Genomic DNA, 26,263 nt, shown 5'->3' on the forward strand with positions numbered 1-26,263 from the left:
GTACAAACTCACGGAATGGGGCCGAGTCTACCAACTGAAAAGGCAGCAGTTGAAGTGCTAGCAATTTAGCCAAGCTAGCATTCAACTGCTGGGCATGTGGATGGCTGGGAGTGAACTTCTTTCGCCGGTCCAGCAGCTGGGGCAGGGACATTTGCCTGCTATAATCGGACGTGGGTGTACCGCTAGCAGAGTTCCCGGAAGCACTTGGCTGTGACACACCTAATTCTACACCTTCATTCCTCTCAGAGCAGGTTTCAGAGAGGACTGAAGGTCTAGTGGGGTTGGAGATGCCAACTGATGAAGAGCAAGGAGAGGTCCGCTTTGTTCTTTGGTGTGGGTCTTTGAGGTACGCTTGCCAACGAGCTGCATGACAGGTCAACATATGTCTGGTCAAGCATGTGGTGCCCAAGCGGCTGATGTTTTGGCCACGCGAGATACGCTTGAGACATATGTTGCAAATAGCAGCGGTGCGATCTGATGCACTTGTCTCAAAAAAGGCCCACACCAAAGAACTTTTAGAATAACGCGCAGAGGCAGCGCCCTGCACAGGCGGAGCTCTGCGGTGTGATTCAGTCGGTGTGCTGCCCCTAAGCTGGCCCCCGGAGGGCATCCTGCCTCGTTGGACATGTGCCTCCTCCTCCTCCTCCTCCTCCTCCTCCTCTCTCCTACCAGGCACCCACGTGGAGTCAGTGCCCTCATCATCCCCTCCCTCTTCATCGCTGCAGCAAACCTGGCAGTATGCTGCAGCTTGTGGAACATGACTGCCAGATTGCTGTCCTTCTTGAGCATCCCCTCTCTCTGCGCTCACGCTACTGCCTTCCTCTAGCTGAGTGTCATCATCAGAGCCCACAAAACACTGGGCACCCTCCTGGAGCATGTACCCAACACTGTGCTCAAAGAGTTCAGGAGACTCCTCAGGAGGACGTGGTGGGTCTAGGGAAGGAGTCACTGATGATGACATTGAGAGGAGGGAAGACGATGCGTTGGCAGCTGCTTTGCTAGTACCTTGAGACTGGGTGAGAGAGGATGAGGAGGATGAAGAGGGCTTGGTCATGTTGCGGTTCAACATGTCCAGCTGCCGAAAAGAAGGACAAGCGTGTCCCATGGCCACGTGCTGATGACAATGCACCGCGTCCACGACCAGCACTGTTGTCTCTAGACACAGAGCCTGCTTGCCCTCTTTTATCGGCTCGCGCCTGTCTGCCTCTCCTTGCTGGCCTTCCAGACATGGTAATGGCCTGAAGGGAGTTGGGTAAAACAGCAGTGTAATGGAGTCACACAATACCCACTAAGCCCTGCAGATGGCTCTTTTAGAGAACAGCAATAAACGGTAGATACAGGTGTATATTGTGCTGGAGTCACACAACACCCACTAACTCCTGCAGATGCCTTTATTATAGAACACCAGAGATAAAGGGGTATACTGTAATTGAGTCACACAACACCCACTAAGCCCCGCAGATGGCTCTATTAGAGAACAGCAATAAAGGGTAGATACAGGTGTATATTGTGCTGGAGGCACAAAAAACCCACTAACTCCTGCAGATGCCTTTTTTATAGAACACCAGAGATAAAGGGGTATATACAGATGTATACTGTGCTGTGCTGGAGGCACACACAACTTCCAATAACTCCTGCAGATGGCAAGTGGGCTCAAATAGAGAAGAGCTATGTAGGTGGATATAGCGGTGTGTACTGGGTACAGAGCACGCAGACAGCACGCACAAGCTCCTAACACTACTGACTGCAAGCTCTATTATAAAAGATAGATCACTAGCTATATAGGTGAGGTGAATATAGCGGTGTATACTGTGGTCAGGGCACACAGACAACAACCACTACACAACAGCAAGATCGAAAATCGGCCTAAAACGATCGGTGTGTACTGTGTTGAAGGTACACAGAACACCCACTAACTGCTTCAGACGCCAACACACTACACTAGGCCGTCGCGCTGGCGGCCTTATATAGTGTGGGGCGTGTACTACACAGCCTGAGCTATGATTGGCCACAGGCATCCTGCCTGTGGCCAATCATGGCTCTCCTCGCTGCTGGCGCTGTGATTGGCCAAGCATGCGGGGTCACAGTGCATGCTTGGCCAATCATGAGCCAGCAATGCACTGCGATGATGCAGTGCATTGTGGGCCGTGAGCGCCACACGAATTTGGCGCGAACGGCCCATAACGTTCGGAATTCGCCGAACGGGCGAACAGCTGATGTTCGAGTCGAACGTATGTTCGACTCGAACGCGAAGCTCATCCCTAGTTGCTACAAACAAAAAAGTAATCTCACAATTAGTAGCAAGTAGGCATGGTTCACACAATTCCAGTTCACTATGTTAGACATGGGTATCCAAGTAGTGAACAATCTATCTTGTCTATTCAATCAGGGGCATTCATAATTAATCATTACTTTTCTTTCACTGGACTGGCTGCAGTACAGTGTCCATTTTAGTTATATATATAAAACTAAAAATCCGCGCTTAGATATAGATATAGCTGCAGCCTCCCGAACAAAGACTCCACTAGTGGTGTCCCAAAGAATGTATAAAAAACAGGGATATTGGCACTGTTAATAATGAATGTAATCAAATACCCCCCAAACACGGTGAGGGTATAAGGAAATGAAAATAAATTAATCTAGAACCACTAAAAAAACAGTATGACTCTTTGGTAGAGAGTCTACCTGTAAGAATCTTTGTTAATATTATACATATTATCTAGTATGAAAGTACAAATCCTTAAACAGTATTGTTTGGAGGCTGTGATGGTGCCTCCACTTGCTATTTATTGACTTTAGATGTATCGAGATGGCTACACCTCAGACTACGTCCAGTGACGAAATGCGTAAGGGGGGACTTGGTACGTGTCAACGTCAAACGCCATTTCCGGCAACTTCCGGTTTCTTCGTGTTGGCCTGTGGAACGCAAGCCGTCCAGACCCAGGAACTGAGTGCCATTAGCCATTTTTGTTTGTGTGGCAGTTTATCAGCTTATTTTGATGCACTTGGTCACTTTATTTGATGCACAGAAGAGAACATAAAGTCGCCACATTTGGAAATTAGCACAAGTCACTTTTATGGAAATATGAAATATATGCGACACTGATCAATTTTTTTATATATTGGCCAATGGACTTTTTTATTGTAATACAGTGATATATTCATATGTTTCAGTTGGAATTACTCACAGATTAACTATTTTTTATCACTATTATTTTACACTTGTCATTTTATTTACCTGCCACAAGATATTCACTTGACAATAATTACCAATATCGGTAATTGTTTATTTCATGATTATGCATCATATTTGATGGGATGAGTTTTTTCACTCATCACAATACTGTTTAATACTTTCATACTAGATAATATGTATATTATTAACCCAAAGAGTCTTACCGTTTTTTAGTGGATCTAGATTCATTTATTTTCATTTCCTTATATCCTCACCGGGTTTGGGGGATATTTGATTACATTTATTATTAGCAGCACCAATATCCCCGTTTTTTTTATACATTTTAGTTACATATTTGTATTTTTACTGCTTGCCACCAATGGAAATTTCCAGTGAAAACATAACTTTGCTTTGTTCATTAAGTTAATTTACCATCCACTTTACGGTCATCTGGAAGACATTCTCTGTACCCGTGAAATCTTTAATGCAAATGTTAAACTTCTAGTAGCATTTTCCTAGAAAGCTTTCAAATGTTAAAGACAGTACACTATTATTTAATTCTTATAGTATGCATCTTCCTGTCTGATTTTATTGATCTTTCTAAGAAACAAGGTTTTGGGAATGACAATAATCATCTTGTATTTCTTTACAGGAAAAGGCCCATAGGCGCATGGTAGGAGTAGCTGGTGTGTAATGAATGGACTCTGTTAAGGGACACTAATTATTTCAATATAACTAAATAACTAGCAAGAAATATTTCTAGCAGAAACATGATTTTTTTTTTTATAAAATAGGACATTGATAATTCTTTATTGTTCCCCAACATGATATTTATTCAGACAGCTGGCACAAAATCAGGATTCAAGTATAAATATATATTGTATAGCACATTGGATGATCATTCCAGGCTTCAATCGTGTCTCCAAACGGATCACAGATCCAGCAAGCCTTTATATGACCCCCCCCCCCCCAAATAAGGGTGGTCACTGGTTTTATGGTAGGCCTCCTATTTTACCTGTGGTGGTGGTCTCACGTGGTCAAGTGTTCTTATTTCACTATTTATGAATGATTCACCTTACAGAGCACCAAGATTCCTTATGAACTGATGTCACCTATTTAAATATATTATCATATGAATATTTAGTGCATTATTGATCTACTGGACTTTTTTTTTTCAATTAATTATGGTCATTGATTTGTACAGTTCACTATTTTGGATTTTTGCACTAATGCACTTTAGTATGTCAGCTATATTAATTATCACTTTTTATTATCATTAGTTTATTTCAATAGCACTGCACTTTTTTTGTTATATATTTGCTTTTTGCCTACTATCTGGGTTATAGTGCATAGCTGCTGTATGTTATTGTGGTTCATTTTTAGCGCAGATATTTATTTTATTTTTCATACCAAAATCAACCGTTGCGGTGCTGCATTTGAAAATGTGATTAGAATATATCTTTAGTTCTTGATTGTTACAGTGTTACATAGTTAGCTTAAAAAAAAAAAGCCACGAGTCCATCTAGTTCAGGGATATGCAATTAGTGGACCTCCAGCTGTTGCAAAACTACAAATCCCATCATGCCTCTGCCTCTGGGTGTCATGATTGTGGCTCTCAGAGTCTTGCTATGCCTCATGGAAATTGTAATTTTGCAACAGATGGAGGTCCCCCAATTGCATATCCCCGATCTAGTTCAACCATCAGAAAAAAAAACACAACTGTATACCCACAGTTGATCCAGAGGTTGACAGAAAAACAGTTAGCTGTTACTATGGGGGACTCTTGACTTCTAAAGGTGGGGGGGGGGGCTGTTGACATTTGATGCAAGGGGGGTGCTCTGGACATCTGCCTTTAATTGTTATGAGATAAATACAAATCTATACCAGCTGAAAAAGAGGGTCGCACACCGTTGGTATCACCCATAAGAAATTTGGAGACTGCTCAGACAGAACACCATGGCATTACCATGTTCTACCTGAGCAGTCTCCAATCAAATATCTGTTAGATTATACCAGCAGTGTGTGACCCTTATTTTCATGCTTGCATCATCTGATACAGGACTGTGAGTTGGTTCCATGCCGGTCTTCCCTTGCCTTTCACAGCTTAAGTCTTATGTTTTTACTAAAACTAGTAATAATCAAATGCAGAGGCAATTATTTAATATAATAAAGGGTATATAAATGTATATACTCTTGCAGATACAACTGGCCCCTTGAGGGCAACCATAATGCTGACGTGGCCTACAATTCATTTGAGTTTGACACCCCTGGTTTTGATTCTTCAAAGATGTGTGTATTTTCCCATACCTTGGGTGTTACACCAACAAGCCCCTACAACTGGAGCTTATATTAAATAATTATTTTCCACATATACAGCATAGAGTGAATATTGTATCTAGCATGTTACAGCATACATGTCCCCCAAAAGAATTACAATCTGATGACCACATCTTTCTATTATGCCCAATTACATCAGATTCCAGATCACCAACTAGTATGCTTTTGGATAATGGAGCAAACCAACACAAACATGAGAACACATTCTATGCAGATAGGGTCCCTAAAAGGATCTGAAGCGAAAGCCTAGAACTTAGATTATTGCAGAATTATACTACAGAATGGGAGGCAAGGCTTAAACTTAATTTGTACTAGCTTCAAACCAACTTAACTAAAGCTGGCTAAATATGTTCCACTCTGGTATACAATCTACTCTAGACTTATCAAAGACCATTGTGCCTATTCTAAGGACCTGTCTAAAAAAATGCATTACATTTATATCAAATCAGGTAGGTCATGGTACTCTATAGTTGAGTTGTACCTGATCTAACAGATCATATTTAAGACAACTTAAAGTAAATATTAACACAATCACTTAAACGTTTGCTAGGTTTTAACATGTCAATGTGACTTTGAGTGCCGGTTCACATATGTGCACTCTGCAAGATTGCATGTGAGTCACACTGCCCTGCAGTGCAAATCACATGTTATGTCTGTGCAATGCAATTTCAGCCATACAAATAGTATGGTTGAATTTGCATCGCATTTGGACCAAATTCGAACAGGACCCTTTTTTTGGTCCGCACCAGAATCGGATTGCATGGGTTCACACTGATGTGATCCGATTCATGTCCGAACTGTCAATTTGCAGTGCGATATGCGAGCTGAAATGGGGGTGCAATCTTTTTAAATGGACAGCTTTCTTTAAAATACCTTCAATACCTGTGATCTTGCCATGGTCGTCCTTGTTCATGGATTGCTATGGGGTGACAACTGTACTATTTTTTGCTCCTGTGTGGTGCAACTTATTTGCTCCTGTGTTGTCCCAACTGTCACATGTGCCCACCTAGACATCGACATCACCGGACTCCTCCCCCCTTCCCCAAGTGCCTCTGTCTGCTAATGAAGAGAAGGGGGAGGAGTCCGGTGACGTTGAAGTTCTGATTGAACGTAACGCGCACGGGGGAGAAGCTACGCGTGACGTCACCCGCTGCTGCCCTACGGAACTAACATGATTGTCGGCTTTACATGCTATCTTTTTAATATCTTTATGTGAGTAGTTTGTGTTTGAACACAAGAATGAAATCTTATACTTAAGCGGTGAGCACTTAGATCTTTTCTTTCTACCCATGACCTGGCGTCCTTAATGAGATCTAAGGAGACATGAGAGAAGTTTATGGTCCGTGTTAACCCTTTTGATACCCACTTGCATGACCACTTGTTTGCACAGGGGTCCAGGCCATAAGGTGAGAGTGATTAGTTAGACCGGAGGTGGAGGGATTGTCACACTACTGTGGACAAAAAAATTACTGATGTCAGTGCTACAGTTAGAATTTAAAACGTGTTTGTGTGGCCTGTGATGTTAAGCATGGATTGTGGAAACTAACTAGTGTCGGGTGATTCTATATAGTGTATACCACATTTACCACTGACTAATGCAGAGTTGCAATGCAAGGAGATCAGCTAAAAGTTGGATCTGTATGTGCGTTATAATTAATCAAAATTAGTTGATTAATTCTTTTTTTTTTTTTTACGAATAATTGAACATGAAAATTTTAATCAGTAACAGCCCTATTTTATTGATTAGATCTATCTTAAAACATAAAAAAAAAAAAGCATTGACCATGCTGGTATGAGAAGGAAACAGCTTCTTTCTAATATCTTAGGCTCATATATTTATCTAAGAAAGTTAATTTGTATAAGAGGAAGTCTATATAAAGGTAATTACAGACAATGTATTTGCATCAGTGAACAGTCTATGCCACATGATCTTTGCAATAGATGTTTGTCATTATCGAGTTAAAAACAAAAGGTGTACATTGCGGCTAACTATTAACTAAAATAGCTGTTACTGGAAACTTTGCCATCTGAAAGTAAAACATCTGGTTATTTCAGCTCTTTGTACTGCCAATACCACAACAAAACATTACATTTAAAGCTGTCAAATTGCTCTTGGGCTAAGTATCAGCATAACAATGTGTGTGTCCTGCTTTGGATTTAAAGGTCCTCGGGGATCACACGAAAAGTTTTCTTTTTTTTACCTGTAGTAACTATGTGAACTTTACATAATTGTAAAAGCTTAAATACCAAATAAATGAATAACACCTATGTCAATGTGTACCAATGTGAAAATAGGCTATCATATATATTACCTTATCTCCTTGGGTGGCAGCGGATCAAATTCCACACCTTCTCCAAATGACAGAGGACAAAGCCTTGGGGTGTAACTGCTGGACAGGCTTAAGGAGGGTGAAGTACTCTAAAAGAAGAGAAAACATATGATTGTTTATTGTTTAATATTATTTTATTTTCAATCGTTTTTATTAAAGGTTTTCACAAAAAGGAAGTACGGAAGAAAATACTAATACTGAAAGAAAAAAAAAAGAATATCTATGTAACTTTAGATTAACGTGCAGGAGGCATATACAAATTACCTATACAGGTATGATGAGCTACCCTTTCTATATCAAATACCCAAATCATGTAGCAAAAGCTACTACTTAATCAGGATGTTATATAAGAGTATGGTAGCAGTATACACTTTTACAGTGCCTTGAAAAAGCATTCATACCCCTTGACATTTTCCACCTTTTTTTCATGTTATACCCATAAACGTAAATGTATTTTATTGTGATTTTATGTGATAGGCCAACACAAAGTGGAACATAATTTTAAGTGGAAGGAAAATGATAAATGGTTTTCAACATTTTTTTTCAAATAAATATGTGACAAGTGTGGCGTGCATTTGTATTCAGCCCCCCTGAGTCAATATTTTGTAGAATCACCTTTCGCTTCAATTACAGCTGCAAGTCTTTTTGGGTATGTCTCTACCAGCTTTGCCCTCCTAGAGAGTGACATTTTTGCCTATTCTTCTTTGCAAAATAGCTCAAGCTCTGCCAGATTAGATGGAGAGCATCTGTAAACAGCAATTTTCAAGTCTTGCCACAGATTCTCAATTGGATTTAAGTCTGGACTTTGACTGGGCCATTCTAACACTTGAATATGCTTTTATCTAAATCATTCCATTGTAGCTCTGGCTGTATGTTTAGGGTCAATGTCCTGCTGGAAGGTGAACCTCCGCTCCAGTCTCAAGTCTTTTTCAGACTCAAACAGGTTTTCTTTTAAGACTGCCCTGTATTTGGCTCCATCTATCTTCCCATCAACTCTGACCAGCTTCCCTGTCCCTACTAAAGAAAAGCTTTCCCGCAACATGACACTGCCACCACCATGTTTCACGGTGGGGATGATGTGTTCAGAGTGATGTGCGGTGTTAGTTTTCCACCACACATAGCGCTTTGCTTTTAGGCTAAAAAATAAATTTTGGTCTCATCACCTCGTTGGACCAGATCACCTCGTTCCACATGTTTGCTGTGTCCCCCTCATGGCTTCACGCAAACTTCAAAAGGGACTTCTTATGGCTTTCTTTCCACAATGGCTTTCTTCTTGCCATTCTTCCATAATAGCCAGATTTGTGGGGTGCATGACTAATAGTTGTCATGTGGACAGATTCTCCCATCTGAGCTGTGGAACTCTGCAGCTCCTCTAGAGTTACCATGGTCTGCTTCTCCGATTAATGCTCTCCTTGCCTGGCCTGTCAGTTTAAATGGACGGCCATGTCTTGGTAGGTTTGCAGGTTTGCCATAGTTCCATTTTTGGATGCTGGATTGAACAGTGCTCAGGAATTCTCTTGTTTGATCTTGAAATTCCCCTTGCATGTTATTAATTTCAGTCAACCACCTTTGTGGGAATTACAAGAGTTGTTTTATATTTTTTAATATGAAACTTTCCAGAGTATAATAAAATTAAATAATTAAAAAAAATAGATGGAAGATACCCACATGGGCCTTGTGGTGAATGCAAAGAAAGGTCTATATAAAGTATAGTGATTTCCCTTCTTTGCTACACGTGCTTTTTATTTTTCAGCTTGTCTCTCTTCTAAATTGAATGCCACCTTCTCAACCAAAAACAACATGGTTAGGATTAGGTTTTCCAGGTAGCAAAATAATGCTTTAGTTATACCAGAGGCTATCCATGAGTAAGGTCTCAGGATTAGGCTTATGGTGAAAGCTAATCTTTCTAAAGCCAAATTTTGTAAGTTTGTAAGAGTTAGGGGTTGGAAACCTTGCTGGGATTCGATGTTCCCTTTATTCTTTCTATTTGTCCTGCTAACAATTGTCAAGGGGGCTAAAAGTTAAAGAAAAATAAACAATGCTGAACACTGCTGAATGCTGTTGGCAGAACAGGAAATCTACCAATGGGAAACTTGTTCTGTCAGTTTAGGTGGACGGTCATGTGTTGGTAAGTTGGCAGTTGTGCCAATTTATTGAACAATGCTCCGTGAGATGTTCAAAGATTGAGATATGCTTTTATGACCTAACCCTGCTTTAAACTTTTCCTGAACTTTATCCCTGACCTGTCTGGTGTGTTCCTTGGTCTTCATGATGCTGTTTGGTCACTAAGGTTATCTAACCCACCTCTGAGGGCTTCACAGAACAGCTGTATTTATACTGAGATTAAATGAGATTACACACAGGTGGGCTATATTTACTAATTAGGTGACTTCTAAATGCAATTGGTTTCACTCGTATTTAGTTAGGGGTATCAGAGTAAAGGGGGCTGAATAAAAATGCACGCCACACTTTTCAGATATTTATTTGTAAAAGATGTTGAAAAACATGTATCATTTCCCTTCATCTTCACAATTATGTGCCACTTTGTCTTGGTCTATCAAATAAAATCCCAATAGAATACATTTAAATTTTTTGGTTATAATGTGAAATGTGGGAAATTTCAAGGGGTATGAATATTTTATCAAGGCACTATAGGGTGTGCATTCCTAAAACCTGTAAATAAACACAGCAAATTATTTTCTTGAAAAAAAAAAAGGCAGCAAATTATATTCTAAACATATATAGGGGTGGTTGATTTACTAAAGGCAAATAGACTTTGCACTTTTCAGGTGCAGTTGCACTCATTTTCCCCAAAGCTTGTCAAATGTGGTGAAGTTTCACTTTGTAAAGAATATCCAATCAAGTGCAAGAAAAAAAAACAGCATTTGTGCATGCACATAATTGGATGAGGGAAATCAGCAAAGCTTCGCCACATTCAATGAGCTCTGGGGAAAATGAGCGCAACTGCACTTGCAGAGTGCATAGTCTATTTACCTTTAGTAAATAAACCTCATAGTGTACATTAATCTGAATTGGTGCTAAAAATGTGAAACTTCTTTCTAAACTCCAATACGATAACCCTAAAAGAAAAACTACACTGCTCCAAGCTCCTAAAACAGCTTTGAGGAAGTCCACTGCTCCAGGTGCAGGTCACAAGAGCTTATCTAGCTCAATACAAATTGAAAAATTGAAGGCCTAAGGATGTGGACTGTGTCAACAGCCAACTATATACAATTAGACCACCAATGGGATTTCTGTGGAGTGTGGCCTAATTTTTCGATTCTTGCACAATTATTATTATTATTATTATACAGGATTTATATAGCGCCAACAGTTTGCGCAGTAAAATTACAATACAATTCAATACAGGGATCAGAGGGCCCTGCTCGTTAGAGCTTACAATCTAGAAGGGATCTAGAAGGGAAAGTCAAGTGGAACAAGTGGAACAAAGGGTAGTAGCTGTGGGAGATGATCAGATGGACAAAATGAAAATAAAGTTGTTAGGTGGGGGGTAGGATAGCCTTCTCTGAAAAGGAGGGTTTTCAGGGATTGTCTAAAAGCTAATAGAGTAGGAGATAGACAGATTGGGGTAAGGCGTTCAATAGGCTTGGAGAGGCTCGGAGACGAGCATGGGAGAAGGTGATGAGAGAGCTAGAGAGCAGAAGGTCTTGAGAAGAACGTAGAGAATGATTAGGTTGGTATTTTGGGACTAGATCAGTGATATAGCTGGGGGCAGAGTTGTGGACAGCTTTGTGGGTAGTTGTTAGTATATTGAATTTAATTTGTTGGGTGAGTGGAAGCCAGTTTAGCCATCTTGTATATGACACAACAACACATTCTCCACTCAAACCACTTGTTGTTGTGTCATATACAAGATATATGTATCTGTGGCCATTCCATTTTAATTAATTGTACATGCATTATGTTTTGTACATGCATTTAATGTTTTGTACATGCATTTAATGTTTTCAATAACATATATATTTTATAACTACTCACACTGTTAATGGGGTTGCCTTGAAAGTCCCACCTACCCATGGGGGTATTCTGTATTTCTAACTTGTTTTAATGGTGTACTTCCAGCCTACAGTAAACATGTCAGCTGTTTTATCCTAATAAAAAAAATAATCCTTAAAGCTGGCCATACATTATACAAGGTTCTTGTTAAATTTCCCTTCAATTTCCCTTCAATTTCCCTTAAACTATTTAGTGCAAGGGCCTGCCTGACTGCATACAAATTGAAAGTGTTCAGTTTTGACCTCATATTATTTAGTAAACCTAAAGCAAAATTGTACAAGACAATTGTGTAATGTATGGCCAGCCTTACATCACAAGGAGCCAGCTGTTCCTTTTTTTTTTTGAGCCAAGAAAGATGCCACGGTGCACCCTTTTGATCCTAGTTTCACTTACGTGCTTACTGCTTGAATTTCTAATCTTAGGGATAAGCCCTGCTATTCCCTTGTCCAATCAGAGCACCCTAATTAGGGACAGGGGCCTTTCCATTCCAAAACATTTTAGGTGCATACAATGGAAATTAATCATATACAAGGAGAAGTTGTGTTTACTACAGGCAAGGATATCACCATGGATGGATGCAGTCCAAATTCTTATATTTAATATATTCATGTAAAACAGTGCATCCCACACAAAACAAATTACACGAATAAATAACAATTTAAAAAAAAATTATTTCTCAGTGCTCTTTCTGGAGTTCAGTTGTAAAATGAATACTCTGTTTAGCTATTTTTCCATTTCATTATTAAATGAAAATGTAAAACTCTGTGACATACAGAGTATCATAGTATATGAAATAATCCTTATTAGGCCACAATTAGAGGAAATCCCGTAATTTCGCTAATAAGAACTAACTAACCTCTGATCAGGAGGAGATCCCTAAAACAGTTACATATGTTTTTTTGGTAATACAAAACGAGCCATTATTTCTAGGATGAAGGTTACGAAGCAGCATGATTCTGGAAATGGAAACTGGTTTTATATTCTTTTCAGTGTAACAATTTTTTGACAAAGTGAAAACAGAATGCATGTCGAGGAAAAGAAGGTTAGTGATCGGGAGCAAAAGGGCAAAGTGCTTTCAAGGTGTTGGAAACAAAGTACCTGCCTATGTGCTGATTAGATTATACGAACTTATCAGGATCAGTGGTATCGCTACAAGTTAAGGCAAAATGAATCCACGTTTGCTTTTCACACCTTATAATAATAATACAAAAACAGTATTGTTCTTAAAATATTTCCCATGTACAGTATGCACATCTGTTCCGAGGCCTGAAAAATCTCACTGGAAATTTCCCACCATAAAATATCATACATTTATGATTTAAACTTTAAAAGCCCTTTGTACCATGTAACAGCTATGGAATGTTCATACAGTTCTAGATTACTGCCTGACTTAAAGCCCAAATCCACCCAAAACCTTTTTTTTTATATCCAGTTCGGCTCCAGAGCAATTTTTTTTTCGCATAATGAATGAATGAATAACTTGTATAGTGGCACATATGCAAACTAAATCGCCTCAGTGTCCATCTGGGCCTTCAGAAGAGATGGGTCTTGAGCTTCTTCCTGAAGGCCAGAGGGTTTTCTTCCGAGCGGATGTCCGCAGGTAAAGCGTTCAATAGCAGTACATGTAAAAATCTTAATTTTTGGCAGTAAAATTATAATTAAACCCCCCAGAACGTTATATAATTTCTAAAAGCAGAGGCCCCGTAGAATAAAAAAGGTGATAGTTGCAAATTTTTGTTTCACAGCTGCCGGCCGTGTGAAAGTGATCGGCAGCTATGGAGCATCACTTTCACTGTGAAGCTGATCGCTGGCTGAAAAAAGCCCACACAGGCTAATGGTTGCTGCTGCAGCCATAAGCTTGAGATAAAAGGTTCACTCTTTGGACCTACATAGTAAGCCCAAAGAGCTGAATTGCATATAGAGCGAGGAAGGGTTAGAATTAGACATGGGCGCCGTCAATAAATTCGTTTTGTTCTGTTCCATTACGGTTCGTATTAAAATTAATTCGTACTTCATATTTCGTGTCCGAAATTCAATTTCAATTCATACGAAATACGAATTGTCGTTAGGTTCGTTAACTTGTACGAACGTTCGTTACGATGAATTTAAAGGCAAAAATATACCTCAATATGACAGTCGATGCTGATGGAAGTTTGGTTTTTATACGAAATACGAAATTCCGTTGAAGAATTTCCTATCCGAAATACAAATTTTTGTTAGATGAGGGGCTCCCACCATCGCTGTGCTGTGCTGACTTCCTCCTGGGGATTCGTAAACAAAAGTTTGTATTTCGGACGCATGGCAATTCGTATTTCGGATCCTCCTGAATGTACGAATTTAGGGAAATTTGTCTGAATTTGAGATTCGTATGAAACGAATCGCACATGTCTAGTTAGAATCTCTGTTGAGTTGTTGCACAGTCTGTGTTCCTGTTGGGATATACTTTCTGTCCCATTGACAGGGTGTTGCAAAGTAAAAAGTGGAATATCTCCACAATGGAGAAGGAGACAGCAACAAAATCATATTAAGTTGGAAGCCAAAGGGAAATCTAATTAGTAAAGACACATAACAGTATTAAAACTTCACAGATAGTTTAGTCATTTTTTTAAGGGTAACTTAAAAAAAATATGCAAATAGATTCACAAATGTAAATTGCCTCCCATTCACACCAGAGACCTTATAACACAACGAGTCCTGAGTCGGGGAGGGAAAATGATTAATTGGGCTTAATTTGGACATTTACACTTAGGGGTGTATTCACTTTTGTTGCCAGTGGTTTAGACATTAATGGCTGTGTGTTGAGTTATTTTGAGGGCACAGCAAATACACACTGTTATACAAGCTGTACACTCACTACTATAGATTGTAGCAAAGTGGCCTTTCTTCAGTGTTGTCACATGAAAAGATATAATAAAATATTTACAAAAATGCGAGGGATGTACTCACTTTTGTGAGATACTGTATGTTCGTATGCATGTGTGTGTCTGTTTGTGTGCATGTGTGGGTCTGCATGTTTATGTGTATGCATTTGTATGTGTATTTATATGTGTATGTATATGTGTGTGTGTGCAGGTTCAGATCGCTTATCAGAGGCATTTGATAGGCAGTGAAGAGGCAATATGTTGCGCCGTGACTGGTAAAATGTCGAGAAACACTGATACAGAGAAACTGATCTCTCCATTTTCCTCCTGCAACTGCTGAAAGCCTGCGGGAGGGAGAGGTGAAGTTGGGGGGAAATGGAAAGCTGAGTTCATCTATATACAGCCACCCCTTGCAGCTTCTTTCTGCTGCCCCCTGTGTGCTCTCAAGCCCTCCTGTACTTTTTCCTCTCTCCTGGCCCCTCCCCTTGTACCCACAGATCCGCAGAGTTACCCCCTCCCCTCTCCTGCCGGCTGCTGCAGGGTATCTGTCAGGATGAAGCTTCTGAATGGGGAGTCAGCGATCCATACCGATCACGGACTCAGTCCATTCATAACTGAAACATAGTAAACTGTATTTACTGTGCTTTGAGTTTGAGAATGAATGGGCAGCTCTGTACAGAGCTATTCCTGTCTATTCATTCTGTGCAGCTGAGGCTGTGTTCTTAACCTTCTTTTCTCTGTTTCAAAGGTGAAAAATCAGAGGTCTGCTTAGACCCCTGATATCTCACCAATGCCCCACAACGGGGCTCTTAAATTTTTTTTAAAAAATATATTTTTTAAAATAATATTGTCAAAAAATAAATAAATACATGGTAGAAAAAAAAAAAAAAAAAAACAGATGGCAATGGCAAAACTACCAGGGTCACAAAATTCGCATTTGTGACCGGGCCTTGGCATTTCTGCCACCATGCGTGGAGGGAAGGGTCCCAGCCGGGGGTCAGGGGGACTTTGTGGTTTCTTGAATCGGGGAACCAGAACACTTTGCTCCAAGTGCATAACAACAAATTTAGCACTACATCAATACAAATGAAAAAAGTCATAAACATCTAAACCTAGAAATCCAGAAGGGATTCCCAGGTCCTCCTTCTGCTTCCGAATGGCATAAGCCTGTTTTGCCAGATATATCCTTGAAATCTTAAAATACTCTGCCCTACAGTTACTATTCCAATCAGTCCAATTTACAAACGCGGATGAAATAATAAAAAATAAAGCCATACCCCATATTCCGAGAAGCCGTCTTCGCTAATAGAATCATGAAACAGGTCCTTCATTCTGAGGTTAATAGTTCCACGTCTATTAACACTCTCATGCACAGGTAAAGCACTGGGTGTTATATATTAGAGAAGAGAGATAAGATAAAGTACAGATCTCACCCAAAAAGATAATGGGTGGCCCTATAATCTGTGAAAAGGAAACCAGCACCACACCTCTACATTATGTCAGGAAAAGCCAGAAATAACGCATGGCCTTTACTCTACAGTGCACAAACAATGACTAGGCTTGTACCAACAAACCATAAATAGATGAAGCACTGTACATAAAGCCATGCTCGCTAAGACAGATGTAGACAAATCAGGTGAAGACTTTTGAAATCCAACACAGGCTGTAGTTTAAGGTCATCCCTAGTGCAGATCTTAAAGCGGTTAACCACTTGCTTACTGGACACTTAAATCCCCCTCCTGTCCAGACCAATTTTTAGCTTTCAGTGCTGTCACACTTTGAATGACAATTGTGCGGTCATGCTACACTGTACACTGGAATTTTTATCATTTTTTTTCACACAAATGGAGCTTTCTTTTGGTGTTATTTAATCACCACTTGGGTTTCTTATTTTGTGCTAAACAAACACAAAAAGACATTTTTTGGAAAAAAACAAACATGTTTGTTATAAAATTTTGCAAGCTGGTAATTTTTATCCTTCATTGATATTCGTGATGAGGCTGCACTTATGGGCTGCACCAATAAGACGGCACTAATGGGCACTGATGCGTGGCACTGATAAATGGCACTGATGGGCACTGTTAGGTGGCACTGATGGGCACTGTTAGGTGGCACTGATGGGCACTGGTAGGTGGTATTGATAGGCAGCGCTGGTGATGAGGCACTGATTGGTGACATTTATAGGTTGCAATGTGGGCACTGATAGGTGACACTGTGGGCACCGATGAATGGTACTGTGGGCACTGGTAGGTGGTGCTGATGGGCACTGGTAGGCAGCACTGTTGTGCACTGGTAGGTGGCACAGATGGGCACAGAAGCCTCTACAGAGGCTCTCCATGATCTGGACTGATGTCCCTCTCACAGCCGCCGGTGATCTGCTTTTTTTTCTCCTCACGCTACCAGCGTGAGGAGAAAAAATATAGCCGGTTATCGGCTCTGTTTACATCCCATGATCAGCTGTCATTGGCTGACAGCTGATCACCTGGTAAGGGGTTAGGATCGACCCCTTACTCCGATTTGTGATCAGCCAAGTCTCATAGACTTGCTGATCACAGAGCGTGTCACGCATGCCCTGCAGGGGGCGCGCAGGCCGCTTGAGCACGGGAGGACATCCATGGCCGCCCTCCTGGCAAAGTAGGTCCGCTCTATACCCATCTTTCGGCTATAGCGTAGACGGGAAGAGGTTAAACACAAAACCAAAACTGTAATATATTGCAGCTTGCCAATCATTAGACATGGGGGCTATATTAGTTTTCTTTTTTTAGGCTTAGAGCACCTACACTCTGGATGAAGGAAAAGAGGGGCACCTTTGGACAACAATATTGTCAGTCCAGGGGTAGGGGAATGTTATATGGACGAGCAGATTTAGATACACTAACAAAGTGGAGCCAAACTCCAGCTCACACTGCAGTTAGTAAGTAGTAAGCAGTTACAGCAACAGTTTTTTGTCTGGGATAAAAGTTTTACATGAATAAATAAAAACTGATCGTTGTAAGCATTCCTGTCAATGTTAAATGGTTTGTCTCAATAGAAAAAGCCTAAAAAACAATTGCAGCCATTACATGTAAGAACATGCTCGAAATTGCTGGAACTTGCGCTTGGCTTTCAATAATGAGACTGCTGTACAAAAAGTAGTTGAATACTATACTACAAAACACCACATAATAATGAAGGTGCACTATATCAACCAGTATGTTTTAAGATTATAAAAAAACAGCTATACTCATATATAAAAATGCATACAGTGAGAAAAAAAATTAAAACATTTCACAAAGTGAACATTTCATATAAAGTGCTATGAGCCAAATCCATATAAAACTGGATTTAAAAACACAAAAAAATATATAAATCATGACTGTATATCTCATGTGCAAGAATTCACTAGTGATTGTAAAACGTAAAAATAAAAAATTTATAAAAAATTACAGTCTAATTAATGTCCATCCCAGTACAGAGAAAGAATGTGCTCTTGGGCTATCCACTGTAATGAGTCACTATTATAAGCTTCACTTCCACCCCTGTGCTAATGCAGACAAACAGGCTGCATACCAGAACATATTATCCCACAAGGGGATCAAGAAGCGCTTAAAGATAACCTCTTTAGGGAAGCCCAGGCTCATTCACAAGTAGTCTCTCAAACATTCTTGGAGATTGAGTAAATGTACAAGGCATACAAACATCCCACAGTCACGGCCGTTCCACCACTCTATTGGATCATGCATGCTGATATCACACCGCTAGCTCTGCCCAACGCGTTTCCCCTCAATAGGCATCATCTGGGATTGGAGGCTGTAAGAACATGTAAGGCTACATGTACACTAGCCTACCCTACCCAGACCGTGGCCATGGGAAAACACAAAACGCAACAGAAACGCAAACCACGTTACTTTGCTGTGATTTGTGTATTCCCACGACCGGTGGTCAAAACTTTCCTACCCTGAACATTATTCTTCTGCGTTCAGGAGAGGTTAGATTTAACTTCACCTAAACGCGGCAGCTCCTAAACTCTGCTAAAAACCTATGTGTACATGGACACATACTGTAGGCTTTTATGGAGTTTAGTTTAGGAGCTTTGGCAAAAAATGCCGAAGGAGCTGCTAGTGTACATGAAGCCCAAGGTAAGCTGCAAAATAATCAATGTTTACTTTTTTTTTTAAATATATGGAGGGGCAGCAGAAAAACTACAGAAAAAGACGCTAGTGATAACGAAAAAAAAAATATAGAGCAAATCTACCCTAAAGAGGTTATGATGGACCCATCAACCACCTTGTATGGAAAGCTAAATGAACAGTTACAAGTCTCCATCTTGCCTTGGAAACCAGATCTAATAGATCCACATCTCATCCACTGAGAAACATACAATTCAGCTTGCTTTCCAGTATTATCCAGCACTTTTTTTACCCTCTCTGCTGGCAAAGGGTAAAGTGCTTTATTCTGAGATTTTTGCAAAAGGTAAAGGTTCTGGGAGTTTTTTGTATTTCATGTGGTCCACACTAAGCTTTTTGCCCTTAAGTGGTAAGCTGACCGTACACAAGTCAAATTTATATGGTTCCTAATAAAGCTAAGTATGTTACCATACAGCAATCAATCAGAAATCATAAGTCACTGACGTTAATACTGTTAAATGCTATTTGATTAATTACAGTGCTTCTTCTACTGCCTTATGCCCTAAAGTTTATATTATACAAGAAGATAGTTGACCGGTTCTTTTATCTTTTACATGACATGCCTTCAGTTCAGTTCTCCTCCAAAATACCCCCAAAGAAACAATTGTTACACCAAAAGAAAAACCCATATTCAGCTAATGGTGTGGATATTTCCTCTTCCCCATTCTAATATTTCTGACAAGTGTGACAGTCACACTATCAGTCAACACACACCCTGCAGTCACTTCATTCTTGCCAGTCGTTCTGGATTTTCTCCAATGTAATCTCATTTTTGTCCATCATAGGGTCTTTTGGCCCACACACAACATGGTTCCTCTTTAGGTAAAATAATATCCTCACTTCAGTTTTACATAATTGTCTAGAGACACTATCTCTATTCCTGGAGTTATTCAGTAAATTAGTCTATATCACCTTCTACTTAGAACCTTCTATCTCATATACAATTTCTGTTTGGTTCCCCTACATTGATGATATATTATTCTAAACACCACAATGCCTTTTAGCTACATATTCCATTATACCACTTATCCACAATTTTTTCTACCTCTCTAATTAGTCTCTCTCTAGAGACTTTATATCATAGCCTTTATCATAATTATTAAATGTTCTCCAGCAGGGGCGTTGCTAGATCTTCAAAAGATCTGGGGCTAGAGCCCATAGCAGCATAGTAGAGAAAGTCATACGCTCAGGTGGGCATACACGTGTATATATTGTGTGTGTGTGTGTGTGTATATCCCCAGAGAGCCTCCCCCCTTAAATCAGGGTCCCCAGAGAGCCTCCTCCCTGTATCAGGGTTTCCAGAGAGCCCCCCCAGTTACATCAGGATCCCCAGAGAGCCTCCCTTCCCCTTGGGGACCCCTGCAGAGACTCGGGGCTATGGGCCCCAGATTCAGGGCTATAGCCCCAAAAGCCACCCCCTAGTGACGCCACTGTTCTCCAGTCTTCATTTCCATATAACCTCTAAACTCTGTCAGGCTTTAAACATTTTTAATATGGGTTTTAAGTGTGTTATTAAGCTGTATGTGCATTTGGTTGGTTTTGGAATACATTTTTACATAAGTTTTTCTGTATATACTTTTAGATTTAATAACATCATAGACTGTAGGTACTGGATTTATTTATAATGTTTCCTTACACATGAGTACTATCTGTTGATAGTAAAAACTTGTAAGTTTACCTAACAAAGTGTATCTTGACAGTACTTTGTGCACATAATATACCCTTTTATCTGGGTCTTTGCTTGCAGCATCACACTTCTAAGGTGACAACAATACTAAAGTAGAGTACCTTTGTTGGTCTTCATACCGTTATTTGTGTCCCTGTGGAACCCCATTGAAACCTGTTCCCAGGCATTACATGGGGACTTAATTTCAAGATTAAGCCCAGACTATACCCATCATGCAACTGTCAAATGTCAGAGCCCATTGATGTTGAGGCACTTGACAGTTCAATGACCAGGACAGGGCTTCATGTTGACTTTGAGGTCCTAAAGCCACATTGGGGCCACTAGATGGAGGTTAAATCTTTGTTATAAGAGATACATTGTAACAATTCTAGTAGGTTTCAGCATATAAATGTAACCACCAATCACCTTTCTCCCCTGTATGGCAGAGAACAAGCAGAAAGGTACTGTACAGCAGATACAATGGGCTGAAGGACTGGGGGGAGAGGTAGAGGAAGGTGAGCAGCCAGTAACAAGGACGCTGTTATGCAAGCTCATGCTGAACTGTTAGGATCCACCTTAAAGGGGTTGTAAAGGTTCGTTTTTTATTTTCTACATAGGTTCCTCTAAGCTAGTGCATTGTTGATTCACTTACCTTTTCCTTCGATTTCCCTTCTAAATGTTTTTTTTCTTTGTCTGAATATCTCACTTCCTGTTTCTCCTCAGTAAACTTCTCACCATCATCCAAGCTGGTGGTTAGTCAGCCAAAACAGCTTACTGAACAGCTTACTGAGGAGGAACAGGAAGTGAGAAATTCAGACAAAGAAAACAAAGAAAAAAAACATTTATAAGGGAAATCGAAGGAAAAGGTAAGTGAACCAACAATGCACTAGCTTAGAGGTACCTATTTAGAAAATAAAAAACGAACCTTTACAACCCCTTTAAGCATGCTGTCAGAAAGAGCCAGCAGGATACTTACAGCCACCAGGGAGCATATTCCACCATGAAAAAAAAAATTAATTTGGAAGACGTAGACATGAATTGTTGATTTCCCTACAACAGACTGTCCATAGAAGCCATTTTCAGCCAGGGTTATGTGGAGCCCTAGGATATCTCCAGAGCTTGCTAGGGGTTCCTTGAGCGGTGGTTGATTAACCTTTCATCTTATTATGCCTGCATAATTCTGAGTTCAATACCACTCGGCAGGGCTAACAGCATGACACCAACAATCATTTTAGCTGTCTGCAAGGGTGTCATTTTGATCACCATTGTAAGGGGGCAATCTTTATACTGTCCAGCAATGTAAGGGGACATTTTTCCCACAGACCATCAATGTAAGGGGCATCTTGAGTGATTAATTTTAGCTGGAGTTTCTCAACACCTGAAAATTATTTCAACAATTCTTCTGTGGTAAAAAGATATTTTAAAGTCCTTAATGGCAGCTGAAAAGGCGAACTTAATGTCTGCTGTAAAGCCTGACATGTCAGCATAAGTCAGGGGCTTATTAGAGCAGGATGGTCCCCTACCTGTGTCCTCAGGCGCCGATTCAGAGTCTCCACTGAAGTCTTCTTTGAGCTGGCTGTGCTGTTGCGAGCCGCGGGTTGGGATTTAAACAATCCGCTCGTTGTACTCCATCCCCCCTCAAGTGCCACATGTGGCACCTTTTGGGGGGGAGGGGGGGTGGGATGCCTGTCTTGCACATGTATCCTAGTCCCACTTCCGGGAGTCTCAGCGGTGGGTATTGACGTCACCACCCGGGATCCCTCCTCCTCCCTCCCCAGCCGCAGGTTCAGTAGGAGAGAGGAGCAGGGTCTCGCCCATGCGCAGTAGGGTTCCTAACGTGAAGCCACTGCCGGGTTCCCTTACTCACAATGGAGGCGGCATGCACCCGACAGCTGATGGAAACATCAGCTGCGGTGCTGACATCGCTGGACTCCAAGACAGGTAAGTGTCCGATTATTAAAAGTTAGTAGCTGCAGCATGTGCAGCTGCTGGCTTTTAATTTTTACAGCGGTAGGCAGACCTCTGCTTTAAGCTTTAACAGTACTGTATGGTTTCCTTCTTACTAAACGCTGTTATATGTAAATTTGTTAAGAGTACTAGATAACACTATGTTCTGCTAGGTGTGTGCGTATGGGGCATGCAAATGTGGGGTTTGCATGAATATGTAACTCTGTAAATTGTTCAAAAAAGAAAAAAGGCAAATATCTCTTCACCACACAATTCAAACATTGGCCAAACTAGGAAGAAAAATTACAGAAGGTTCAGTGGGTCCACAATCACGACAAAGGAATTCAGACGAATTGCTACCTACTATTAGAAATGAAAGCTCTATCAATCAATCATTAACCACTGCATAATCCATTGGAAGGATGCCCACAATTACTGGACACTAGGAAGCAGAAATTACTTTGGAAAAACCCAGGCAAGGCCTGCATCATAACTATAATACAGCAATCACTTAACATTTCTAAATGGAAAATAACATTTACAAATGACAATGCCTTTTAGTTCCATGCAGGTCTTCCAGAATTCCAGTCTATTTTCAAGTCTAACAGCTGTTCATTTTAACAGGCGAGGCATTATGCAGCCAAATAGTGGAAGTGGGAAGCAGAGCAGTCAGAGCTCCTAAAAAGAAGAATAATGAGTGCGAGCAATGCAATGTATAGGCTTGCCGCCACTGAGAGTTAATGACCTGACTAGGATGTAACCAGGGCCATTCCACATACACATTTCCACCACCATACTTAACGGGGAAAAATAATGCCATAAAGTGTCTTTGCAGAAAATGTTGGCATAACACAAAGCCTATGACTGATGCGTTAATGATGCAAGTTTAAAATAGGGAACTGTATCTGCGTCATTGTACATACAGTATACTGTATATTGCATCTTGAATGCAGTGGTAAATTAAATAAATACTCTGCAGAATTCAAGCCTTGGGCTTGTTTTCGTTTCATCCATCAGTACCAAAAATCCTTATAAATCAACCTGATGTTGTCTTAATTGGTCCTTATGTATAGGAGTTGTTGAAACTAGTTTTATAGATTCCTTTGAGGCTTGGATAACTCTTTATAGCCTGATATATTTTTTTACAGCATAGCAGCATGATTGTGCACTGCTGTGTGTGTATACACACACACACATATATATATATATATATATATATATATATACACACACACACACACACACATATATATATATATATATATATATATATATAGAGCACTGACCCCCGAAGGAGCGGCTGGTTTAATTGGGCTTACCGTTACCTTCTTGACCTTGTGTACATCTAGGGGTTTCCCACGGTAGATGGCCCAAAGAACTGCAGAAACTGACACTGGATCCACTGTTAGTATATTTATTTGGCAACAAGTAGACAGAACAGTCTCTCAATGAAGGGTAGAGGGTTGGGTAGGAAGTTCAGGTACTCTTGGAACTGCAAAAGATATGCCACTGCCACTCACATCTGGATTCTCACAGCTACCGGATAGACCTCCTCTCATTAGGCCCAGCAGCCGATAGAGTGTTTGAGTAAAGCAAAGTCTCTGTCACAGACTTGCATATAGAACACTTGAACAAAGTCTCTGCCACAGACTTGGATGTAGAACACTTGGGAATAAAGTCTCTGCCACAGACTTAAATGTAACTGAAGGATGTAGATAAATTTAGAGAGCCATCATATGGTACCAGTATCTCGCAGCCGGTCCGGCGATACCGTATGAGTGTAGATTCACTTAGTGTCTTTCAACTGAGCCTCCAGGCTCTTTCTGAGAAGCCAGCCTTGTGCGTGGCCTTCTCCCGAAGAGTCCTTCCCTGGTTGCTTCTCCAGTTGCTGGGCCTCTCCACAGATGAGACGGCACCAGACCACTTTTGAATCCTCCTTCCAGTTATTTTGCCTCAGGCTAGCCAGCCCCGAGACTCGGAATTGGATGTATCTGCACCCCAGGCCATGAGGTCCATGGGGGCTGGTCAGGAGGACCAGGACCAAACAGACAGAAAGATCTTTTTGACCGGAACCCAGAAGCACGTGATGTCAGTACCTTAAGTACCCTCTCCCAGAATGCACAGCAGGATGACACTCCCACTGGGCTGGTTCTGTGAAAGAATGGCACTCAATGCGCCTAGCTAAACTATGTTCTCACACTTGCCAGTAGTGACAGCAACACCTGTGGCCAACAGAACCCAGTGCAATCCAGCTAACTGGTACTGAAACCATAATTTGGTATAATTGACCCTAAAACCCAACTGTGGCTTTAGTTATTACTACATACATTATATATATATATATATATATATATATATATATATATATATATATGTAAATCGCTGTGTAAATAAAAAAAAGACGGCACTATATAATTACCTTAAATAATATATATATATATATATATATATATATATATATATATATATATATATATACGGTGCATACAGTATATATAGGCATAGGAGGATGGTATCAGCTCTCCATCCAAAATAATAGCCTTGGTGCTCCACGCAAAACAAATAAAGTAGCAGTAGGTATTGGAGACACTCATAGGGCTTCTGCAGATGACCGAGGAGGACAGTATAATAGTTTTATTGTTCCCATATTTTGGTAAGTCCCAGCCTTAAACAACTGACTTAACTCACCTGTGACCTATGAATCACCAAAACATTTGTGCAAAAAAGTTGTTATAGCATCCTTCTTCATTTGTGGAAATCCTATGTGTGCATACTAGTCTACTATACTTGTTGCTATACTATATACTATACTAGTCATATATATATATATATATATATATATACAGTGCCTTGAAAAAGTATTCATACCCCTTGAAATTTTCCACATTATGTCATGTTACAATCAAAAACATGAATGTATTTTATTGGGATTTTATGTGATAGACCAACACAAACTGGCACATAATTGTTAAGTGGAAGGAAAATGATAAATGATTTTCAAATTGTTTTACAAATAAATATGTGACAAGTGTGGCGTGTATTTGTATTCATCCCCCCTGAGTCAATACTTTGTAGAACCACCTTTCGCTGCAATTACAGCTGCAAATCTTTTTGGGGATGTCTCTACCAGCTTTGCACATCTAGAGAGTGACATTTTTGCCCATTCTTTTTTGCAAAATAGCTCAAGCTCTGTCAGATTGGATGGAGAGCATCTGTGAACTGCAATTTTCAAGTCTTGCCACAGATTCTCAAGTGGATTTAGGTCTGGACTTTGACTGGGCCATTCTAACACGTGAATATACTTTGATCCAAAACATTCCATTGTAGCTCTGGCTGTATGTTTAGGGTCATTGTCCTGCTGGAAGGTGAACCTCCACCCCAGTCTCAAGTCTTTTGCAGACTCTAACAGGTTTTCTTCTAAAGCCGCGTACACACGGGCGGACTGTCTGTCCAACTTAGTCCGCCGAAACACATTTCAGCGGACAGTCCGCTCGTGTGTGGGCTTCAGCGGACTTTTTCAGCGTGCAGTCTGGCGGACAAAGTATTTCGGAATTTCCGTAATATTGTCCGTCCAACTTTGGTTTCAGCGGACAGTCCGCTCGTGAGTAGGCTAGTTAGACGGACTAAGTATGGCGCATGCTCAGAAAGGATTTACACGGCGAAAGGTTGCATTGCTGTGTATTGGACGTCCTATTTCTAGTCCCGTCGTACGTGCTGTACACGTCATCGCGCAAGCTTTCGACGGACTGTTTGTTCATTGTGTG

At 40.5% G+C, this 26,263-nt stretch overlaps 1 protein-coding gene across 2 annotated transcripts in view; it reads right to left on the reverse strand.

The window, feature by feature from the left end:
- RFLNB (refilin B) overlaps window positions 1-26,263 on the reverse strand; it is a 39,474-nt gene that overhangs the window by 9,114 nt on the left and 4,097 nt on the right. The window contains exons 1-2 of one of the 2 annotated variants that reach the window (XM_077482249.1): window positions 15,998-16,146; window positions 7,825-7,931 (exon numbers count right to left, since the gene is read on the reverse strand). In XM_077482249.1, the coding sequence (XP_077338375.1) occupies window positions 7,825-7,931; window positions 15,998-16,051 (161 nt within the window). In that variant the 5' untranslated portion in view covers window positions 16,052-16,146. Of the gene's footprint in view, window positions 1-7,824; window positions 7,932-15,997; window positions 16,147-26,263 lie in introns of those variants that run through there. The other variant, XM_077482248.1, reaches the window with a different exon arrangement.

This window comes from Lithobates pipiens, unplaced genomic scaffold, assembly GCF_037356315.1.
Source record: "Lithobates pipiens isolate NorthernLeopardFrog02 unplaced genomic scaffold, aLitPip1_a1.2 Scaffold_16, whole genome shotgun sequence".
Classification (NCBI taxonomy): Eukaryota; Metazoa; Chordata; class Amphibia; order Anura; family Ranidae; genus Lithobates; species Lithobates pipiens.